Source organism: Girardinichthys multiradiatus, chromosome 8 (assembly GCF_021462225.1).
Source record: "Girardinichthys multiradiatus isolate DD_20200921_A chromosome 8, DD_fGirMul_XY1, whole genome shotgun sequence".
Lineage (NCBI taxonomy): Eukaryota > Metazoa > Chordata > Actinopteri > Cyprinodontiformes > Goodeidae > Girardinichthys > Girardinichthys multiradiatus.
In genome coordinates, this window is record NC_061801.1 from 36296137 (window position 1) to 36306078 (window position 9942).

At 41.5% G+C, this 9942-nt stretch overlaps 1 protein-coding gene across 2 annotated transcripts in view; it reads left to right on the forward strand.

Annotated features, from left to right (window-relative positions):
- Positions 1 to 9925, forward strand: part of gsna (gelsolin a) — a 29230-nt gene extending 19305 nt beyond the window's left edge. The window contains exons 10-17 of one of the 2 annotated variants that reach the window (XM_047372617.1): positions 3060 to 3150; positions 3363 to 3389; positions 6249 to 6419; positions 6979 to 7156; positions 7851 to 7972; positions 8074 to 8151; positions 8230 to 8290; positions 9356 to 9925. In XM_047372617.1, coding sequence (XP_047228573.1) covers positions 3060 to 3150; positions 3363 to 3389; positions 6249 to 6419; positions 6979 to 7156; positions 7851 to 7972; positions 8074 to 8151; positions 8230 to 8290; positions 9356 to 9525 — 898 coding nt within the window. In that variant the 3' untranslated portion in view covers positions 9526 to 9925. The remainder of the gene's footprint in view (positions 1 to 3059; positions 3151 to 3362; positions 3390 to 6248; positions 6420 to 6978; positions 7157 to 7850; positions 7973 to 8073; positions 8152 to 8229; positions 8291 to 9355) is intronic. The other variant, XM_047372618.1, reaches the window with a different exon arrangement.
- Positions 9926 to 9942: the final 17 nt, after the last annotated feature.

The following is a 9942-nucleotide window of genomic DNA, read 5'->3' on the forward strand; positions in this document are numbered from 1 at the left end:
TCTAATGTTCTGTTTGGTTCAAGATTAGTTTAGCAAACATGACAGTTGTTGCCTGTGCCCTGGATACATGTGTGTGTGGCAGACCTTAAAGCACTGACTCCAACTGCAGTCCACAGCCTGTGAACTTCCCAAACTCTCCAAAAACGTCACAAGGCTGCATTTATCCCTGTAGCTTGTGCAACTGTTTCTGCCACACTTTTTCCTTACACTAAACTTTCTATTGCTATTATTGGATACAGCACTTTATGAACAACCAGCTTCGTTGGCAATGATCCTGTCAGGATGTGACATTTTGGACTTTGTTGTGGTTTTGTGTTTTGTTTTGCTAGATGTTCTTGTTTGAAGTTTTGTATTAATGTTTATTGCTTTCTGTGTTCTGACAATTCTGGTTTCCTTTTGCCTCAAATTCTGTTCTCCTCTCGTCATTAGTTTTCCTCTTTTAGTTGTTAATTACTCAGTTTTTGTCATCATTTCTTCTGCTTCATTCTCAGTTTGTTCTATCAGTGTTTACTTTTGTAGTCAGGGTTTCTTTATGGTCTCCTTTTGCTTAGGCCTTAGGTTCTAGTTATTCTTCTGTTCCTTCCAGTTCCTCTGTTTCCTTTACCTCTTGGTTATTCTAGATTTCTTATGTTTTGGTTATTTTTATCTTAGTCTATTGTTCTGCTTAGGTCTATGTTTCTCTTTATTGGTATCAGTTCCACCTGTCCCTTCAGCCTCCCTGTTTCCTTGCCACACCTGTTCTGTGTCTTTTTGATTATCTGTCCTTTGTTCTCCTCTCACAGCTCCCTGTATATTACAGGTCCTTCTCAAAATATTAGCATATTGTGATAAAGTTCATTATTTTCCATAATGTCATGATGAAAATTTAACATTCATATATTTTAGATTCATTGCACACTAACTGAAATATTTCAGGTCTTTTATTGTCTTAATACGGATGATTGTGTCATACAGCTCATGAAAACCCAAAATTCCTATCTCACAAAATTAGCATATTTCATCCGACCAATAAAAGAAAAGTGTTTTTAATACAAAAAACGTCAACCTTCAAATAATCATGTACAGTTATGCACTCAATACTTGGTCGGGAATCCTTTTGCAGAAATGACTGCTTCAATGCGGCGTGGCATGGAGGCAATCAGCCTGTGGCACTGCTGAGGTCTTATGGAGGCCCAGGATGCTTCGATAGCGGCCTTTAGCTCATCCAGAGTGTTGGGTCTTGAGTCTCTCAACGTTCTCTTCACAATATCCCACAGATTCTCTATGGGGTTCAGGTCAGGAGAGTTGGCAGGCCAATTGAGCACAGTGATACCATGGTCAGTAAACCATTTACCAGTGGTTTTGGCACTGTGAGCAGGTGCCAGGTCCTGCTGAAAAATGAAATCTTCATCTCCATAAAGCTTTTCAGCAGATGGAAGCATGAAGTGCTCCAAAATCTCCTGATAGCTAGCTGCATTGACCCTGCCCTTGATAAAACACAGTGGACCAACACCAGCAGCTGACACAGCACCTCAGACCATCACTGACTGTGGGTACTTGACACTGGACTTCTGGCATTTTGGCATTTCCTTCTCCCCAGTCTTCCTCCAGACTCTGGCACCTTGATTTCTGAATGACATGCAGAATTTGCTTTCATCTGGAAAAAGTACTTTCAGTGCTGCTTCTCTGTAGCCCAGGTCAGGCGCTTCTGCCGCTGTTTCTGGTTCAAAAGTGGCTTGACCTGGGGAATGCGGCACCTGTAGCCCATTTCCTGCACACGCCTGTGCACGGTGGCTCTGGATGTTTCTACTCCAGACTCAGTCCACTGCTTCCGCAGGTCCCCCAAGGTCTGGAATCGGCCCTTCTCCACAATCTTCCTCAGGGTCCGGTCACCTCTTCTCGTTGTGCAGCGTTTTCTGCCACACTTTTTCCTTCCCACAGACTTCCCACTGAGGTGCCTTGATACAGCACTCTGGGAACAGCCTATTCGTTCAGAAATTTATTTCTGTGTCTTACCCTCTTGCTTGAGGGTGTCAATAGTGGCCTTCTGGACAGCAGTCAGGTCGGCAGTCTTACCCATGATTGGGGTTTTGAGTGATGAACCAGGCTGGGAGTTTTAAAGGCCTCAGGAATCTTTTGCAGGTGTTTAGAGTTAACTCGTTGATTCAGATGATTAGGTTCATAGCTCGTTTAGAGACCCTTTTAATGATATGCTAATTTTGTGAGATAGAAATTTTGGGTTTTCATGAGCTGTATGCCAAAATCATCCGTATTGAGACAATAAAAGACCTGAAATATTTCAGTTAGTGTGCAATGAATCTAAAATATATGAATGTTAAATTTTCATCATGACATTATGGAAAATAATGAACTTTATCACAATATGCTAATATTTTGAGAAGGACCTGTAGTTGGTCTGTGCTCTTTGTTCCCTGCTGGTTCCTCTGTTTGTTCACACTCTGTTCTGCCTGCTCGTTGCACAACTCGGGTCTACCCGCTACTGCCATGTTTACCATGTTCCTGCAGATGTAAGTTTTGGGTCTCTGGTTTACCTGCAGTGATTTTGTTACGCTTGTACCCTTGAATAAAGCTGAAGATTATTTGGATTATGCTGCTGCCAAGCTCTTGTCTGCGCTTTGGTCCAACCCAAAACCACACCGTGACAGATCCTGTGTAGCTTACATTTTCTTTGGGGGATGGAAGTGAAAACACAAAGAATGTGACATTTGTAGCTTGCTTATACAACATTTTCTACCACAGATTTTCCTTCCACTTAACTATAAATATGATTGGATACAGCTCTTTGTCAACAGAGTTTCTTTAGCAATGACCTTTTATTTATTGAGTGTCTGATGGAAAACTGTCCAGTCAGCAGTCTTCCCTGTACCATTTGTGTTTCTTTATTTTTTATTTTTTTGTTGTAATATTGTAATTGAGGAATTTAAGTTTTTGGGGGTTTTTTTTTAGCTGTAAACCATAATCATGAAAGTCATCAGAAATGAATCCCTCTGATAATATTTTAATTTACTCAGATGTAGCTGTGCTTGAATGAATCCCATTCAGGACGTTTTGTTTGTCAGGCAGGGAATGGACTCCAGTCAGGATGAAATTGGCACCTGCGCGATCCTCAGTTCCCAGCTGGATGATGAGCTCGGTGGAGGTCCTGTGCAGGTAAAACTTGTTATTCTCTTGGTTACTTTCTGTTTTCAGAGGCTTACATTCATATTCTCATCCATATTGTTAACATCTGCTCTCCTGGCCTACTCAGCTCAGCCCCTTCCTGTCTGATCATTACATCCATTCACTCTTTTTGTTCTCTCCCTACTGTTTTTTTCTTCTGCTGCTTCTTTGCTCCTTGGTTTCTGCCCCGCCCTTCTCCTCAGGTTGTTGGTGCTCCTATAACCACCCAGGTATTTTCCCTTCCCTCCCCTGCTACTCATTACTCTATGCAATTTGACTCCAATGCTACCTTTTTAGAACCAGAGACAACAATAAACAGTGACAGCACGTTTCAACCCAAGCAAATAAAAGAGGTGTAGCAGGAAAACTATCCATCCATGCAGAAACTGCTGCTGTCACATCAGCATCTCTTGCAATGCTCAAAGTAAAGCTAACCTGGCCAAAAGTTGGCTGGGTATTAAATTAGTCTTTTTAGAAGCAAATCCTATTACAAAATTTAAGTTTGTTCACATACAGTCATGTTGTAAAGAAAGTACACCCTCTTTCAATTCTATCAAGATAATAAAAATGATCTGGATCTAAAATATTTAAATCTAAGCTTAAGTGAGCAAAACACACAACCGATTCCACACAGTCATTTGACCAGTATGAAAATCTGTTTGAAAACTAAATACATCCCTGCGGTTTCCTTGTGAATGAAGCGGGTAAATAGTAATGAAAGCATTTAACACAAAACCAGGGTGGAAAGACAACAGCAGTAACCTTAGAGAAGCAATTGTTGCTGCCCATTAATTCAGGAAGACTTATAAAGTTATAAAGCCCAAGAAGCCCATCATTCTGCAGTGAGGATTCTTTACAAGTAGATACATCAGCAAATATTCTTCCCAGCAGTGGACGTTCCAATAAATTCACCCCAAGATCAGTCCACACCTGCTAAAATTAGCTAAAACTAATAATCTCCATCTCAGACTCTACAGGCCTCCGTTTTAGCATCTCAGATGTTAAAGTTTATGACGGCCTTTGGACTGATGAGACCAAAGCAGAGATATTTGGTCATAATGCACAAACCATCACTAGAGAAAGCTAAACACAGCCACTCAGTTAGCCACGGTGGTGGAGGTGTGGTGATGTGGACACTTAAATCGACCTTAAACTCTCCTGTATACCGAAATATTGTAGAGTCAAATGTGAGGGAATCGGTCTGGAAGCTGAAATTTAGCCCAAACCGAGTCCTCAGCAGAACAATGATCTCAAACACAGCAGCAAATCTAGAAAAGAAAGGCTAAACAAGAAAAGAAGCAAGTTGCAGTGGTCCAGTCAAATTCCAGACCTTAACCTGACTGAAATGCTGTGGCGGGACCTTCAGAGAGCTTCACAAAAACCAGATGTTCAAATACCAAAGCAACACTGGAAAGAAGAAATTCCTGCAAAATGATGTGGGAGATAGAAATCAACTTGTGAGAGTTCAACATTCATAGGTTGTACTTAGTTTTTCAGTCGAAGCTATTTGGCTTCATTTGTGTTCAACAATCAGAAATCAGTTGTGTGTTTTTGTGCACTTGAGGTCAGATTGAAAAACCTACAATGAAGGGGGCCTACTTTCTTTTTAACCATGGCTGTACATCTAGCTCAGGCCTTGAGAAACGTCATCTATACTTACAGTCTTGTTTTTTAAGGGAACTATTTGAACACGAATGCAGAATATAATGGAAAAAGATGAGTGAAAAGGTTAGGAATTGATCATTGTTTGCAATACACTCCTACCTGTTTTGACCTGTTTCGTTCTGTGCTTACAAATGTTGGAATTCAGAAAGAGACAACATGGAGCAGGAAGTTACATCACCAGCTGCTACAAGCCTCAAGCATGTGCCAAATATTTGATCAAACTGCAGAACAGCATGAACGTGTCAGTTCTGATCTGTTACATTTCATGTCTGTTCTGATCCACACTCACCAGTAAATATTTATCTTTCCTCGGTCTGCTCGTACACGTTCAGGAGTAGCATCACTTGCATTGTTGACGGTGTGCGCCTGACTGTGACGCCTCACAACAATAGATGTTAGACATGACTTCAAAGTCCTGCCTGTAAGTTTAACAGTTCCTGACTGCAATGCCTAACTCTGTGCTGCCATCTTGTGTTGGTAATGAAGATTGCAGCAGAGGTCTTTCACATAGAGGTGAATTTCAATAAATTGGAGTATTATGGAAGACTGAATTAATTTTTGTAATTGAATTAAAAGAAGTAAAATGCATATATTATATGAATTTGTTGCACTCAGGGATATATTCTAAATGTTTATTTCGGTTCGTTTTGATGAATTTTGCTCAAAGTTAATTAGACCTCAAAATTGAGCTTTTTAGAAAAAATCTTATGTTACATAAAAACAATTAATAAAATCATTTTACTATGCTTTCACTCTGTCATGGCTTGCAGATTGAAAGGGAAGGTTGCTGACTTGACTGTATGTCAGAAGACAGTCATTAAAACCCTCTGTGAACAGCCAGCATCTTTAGCACTGACCTTAGCTTAGCCTTGTGGACTGCGTCAATAACACACAAGGTGGCAATGCTACAGTTCTAGATTGCTTACGCACCTTTTCTATCACACTTTTTCCTTCCACTAAATTTTCCATTAATACGCTTTCATACTGTGAACATCCAGCCTCCTGAGCAATGGTCTTTACTGGTTTACCATTGCTGTGGATAGCGTCAGTGACTGTCTGATGGACAACTGTCCAGTCAGCAGTCTTCCCCATGATTGTGTAGCCTATAACATTACTTTTTTGTATTAAAATCGTTTTTCATTAGTCTTTTGCAATATTACATTTTTTGAGAAACAGGATTTTGGGTTTTCATTAGCTCTAAGCCATAATCATCAAAATTACCAGAAATCAAAGTTTAAGATATCTCAATCATTTCACTTTTTTCATGATATTCAAATTAATTGAAATGTACCAATATTCCGTTAGACCCTGTGGGACACGTGTGATTTGAATAACTCACAGCACCAAAACTGCATGAGGTCCATGTGATGTAATTAACAGCAGCTTGAACTAGCTCCAGATTAATGTTGGTGTTCGTGCACCAGGTGAGGGTGGTCCAGGGCAAGGAGCCGGCCCACCTCATGAGTCTGTTCGGAGGCCAGCCCATGGTGGTCTACAGGGGAGGAACGTCCAGGGACGGAGGTCAGTCTACTCCGGCAGAGACCCGACTCTTCCAGGTGCGCTCCAACTCTGCTGGGCACACAAGAGCCATGGAGGTAAGAGATCAGACGTCATTCATTGTTTCACTTCACAGCAGACTGTGTATTTATCAGCATCAGTGTGAATTTATCCCACACCAAATGACAGATGCCAGCACAGAGCAGCTCCAACCTTAACAAGTGTTGCCTGCTTAGCCAGAGCAAAACTTCTTCCTTTGTGCCTCAGAGCAGATTAGAAACACATTTGTGAAGCACAGTGTTGTGCTAAGAGGTCTGTTCTGTTATTAACAGACACACTGTAGTTTATTTTGAGGCTCTGTCCTGCTGGCATGATAAATCTTCTAGATCTGTATTAATCCGCTGCTGAAAATAGTCCCCAAACACAATTTGCTCTTGTTTGACTACAGATTGAAAACGTGTTGGAGCAGGAATATACTGAGAAGAACGAGCTCTTCTGTCCTCTATAATCTTTATGAGCTTCTGTAGAAACATCACAGACATGTTATGTTATTCTGCAGAAAGAAGGAAAGAAGGAAGGAAGGAAAGAAGGAAGGAAAGAGAGCTTTAAATGTGTTCTTGCACCAGATTTGCACATTAACCTACAGTATCTCTGCAGCTTGATGCATCGGCGTCCAACCTGAACTCCAATGATGCTTTTGTTCTTGTGACCCCCGACGGCACCTCCCTGTGGGTGGGGGTGGGTGCCAGCGACACAGAGAAGCAGGGAGCTCAGCAGCTGTGCGGCATCCTGGGAGTGTCGACCTCTTCCGAGCTTTCCGAGGGAGGAGAAACTGGTGAGGAAGCTGCGTCTTTTCCCTAAAACTTGGGACAGGAGGAAATGGTGGTGGGGGTGAGGCTGAGTGTTACTCCATTGACTGAAAACCAGTTACATCGCAAAGCCAGCACAGAGACACACAAGACAATCTACTCACGCATAGTTTTTGCCAGCTGCTTTATACATACAGCTTCCGCCACATTTATTACCACCCTTGGTACAGATTTGGAGCAAAAGCCTTGAAGTATGTTTATGTTTTATTGCAGCAGCATAACAGTACCCTGAATATCTAGAAAGGTTCAACTTTGAATTTCAGGAGATTTACTCCCAGAAAAAATCCAAGGATACAAAATAACTGATTTTAACAGAATCCCAGATGGAGCCATTCATTGTAGCCTGGCTATTTAACTTACTTTTTCCTTCCTTCTTCTCCTGTAACATTTTACCAAGTTTGAGCAGACAGCGAGAGGGATCATTGACCCTTCAGCTCACCATGTTCTCATCTTTTAAAGAGTTCTGTTAAGCACGGTGGAGGACCTGTGCTACTGTGGGCCTGTTTCTCTTCCAAAGGGCCAGGGAACCTTGTCAGAGTGCATAGCATCATGAATACACTGAAATAACAGGAGACTTTGAATATAAATCTAGGGAGCTTTAAAATGAGCCATCATCAGGTCCTAAAATGACTGTTTTTTTTTGACGTGTTATTTTTTCAGATCAGTTCTGGGCTGCTCTGGGCGGGAAGGCAGAATACCGCACCTCCACCAGACTCAAGGACAAGATGGACGCTCACCCGCCGCGACTCTTCGCCTGCTCCAATAAGACCGGGAACTTCATTGTAAATATTTCCAAACAACTTCCACACATAGCCAAGAAAAAAACTCCTGCAGGCAGAATGTTAGCTTCGGTTCTGTCACCGACACTTGTTCCTCCTCACAGATCGAGGAGGTACCCGGGGAGATGACGCAAGATGACCTCGCCACTGATGATGTCATGATCCTCGACACCTGGGAGCAGGTAAACAACCACAAAACTTTGACTCCTACAGGCTCTGTGATGCTAAACAAAGTCTGAACCAAATCTTTCCTACTTTAGGTGTTTGTTTGGATTGGGAATGAAGCCCAGGAGGAAGAGAAAACTGAAGCCATGGCATCGGGTAAGAATTAATACTGAATTTACACATTACAGCCACAAACCACAGGGTATTTGAGTTTAAGTCATAGACCAAAACAAAGTACTGCTTGATTTAGGAGGAAGGAAAAAAATAAAAACGATAAAACTGATGAGTGAGATGCTCCTTTGTATTCAGCCCCCCTGCGTAAACACTTTGTAGGACAAATTACAGTTGCAATTACAGCTGAGAACCTTTTGTCACTGATTTTGAAATAGACTTTGACTAGGCCATTCTAAAAGCTGAATATGCTTCGATCTAAACTGTTCTGGCGTAGCTCTGGCTGTACGTTTAGGGTCGTTGCTCAAGTCTCTTCCAGGATCTCCCTATATTCACCTGAGTTCAGCTTCCCATCAACGCTGAGCAGCTTCTGCTCTGAAAAAGCTTTCCCACAGCATGATGTTGCCTTCACCGTGTCTTCAGGGTGTTTTTTTAAGTGGATTTATTAGGGACAGTACACACTGATTAACATTTACATGGAAATGTGTCAGATTTTAGCATTTGGCTAATTTCTGTCTGTCCCTTGGCAGGTTGGTGTTATTTATAAAAACAGATCATAAAACACAACGTTGCTCTTGCGTGTCATCTTATAATTGCAATTCCCTACTGTAAGGTGCATGAGCCTCTTAATAGGTCTGCAGATGTACCATCCTCTTTCCATGTTCAGATGGACTGAACAGAACTCTGTTAGATGTTTACAACTTGATACGTGGTTTTAGAACCAGCCCTGCTTCAAACTTCTCCACAACGTTCTCCATGACCTGTCTGCTGTGTTCCTTGGTCTTCATGAGGTTGTTTGTTTACTAAGGTTCTCTGTGTTTTTACTAATTAGTTGACTTTTGAAGAGGGTCTTTGCATCGGATTATTTATTTAGGGTTTTCAGAGTGAAGCGGGCTGAATGCAAATCCACGTCAAACGTTCTAGGCTTTAATTTGGAAAAATGTGTCATAATCCTGATAAAGTATTACATGGTCGTTCTAATGAGAGATTTACATCAAACAGGTGTTATGTGTCATGGTTAAAAAAACGACATCTTGTCTTCTTCCTCAGCCGTTCGTTACATCGAGACCGACCCAGCCAACAGAGACACCCGGACTCCTATCGTCAAAATCAAGCAGGGCTTCGAGCCCCCCACGTTCAGCGGCTGGTTCCTGGGCTGGGACCAAGACTACTGGACCAGCGACCCACTGGAGCGGGCCATGGCAGAACTGGCTCTGTGAGCGCTCACCCCTTCATCATTTCCCCCCATCTGCCTTTTGCTCTGCAAGCATTATGCAACAAATGCCAAGACTTGCTTTATTAGCTGCCAGCACAAAAGTATAAGACTTTTCTTATAATTTATGTTTTTCTGTCACGTGCTGCATTAGTGCCTTCACGTTTGAACCAACGGTTAGAAACAAGACTTTCACTTATAGTTTTTGTTTTGCATTAAATATATTTCAAAATGGTGACTTTTATTGCAGATTATTCTAATTTTATATTGAATCCACAGCTCAGAAGGAAAACAAACAATGCCTTAACATCATTTGCTTTAGTTAAACATTTTAAAAGTATTTATTTTAAGGAACCAACTTGCTATCCCCAGAAACGTCTGTTTCAAATAAACCAAATTTAACACAAGTTTTCTGCCTTTGTTC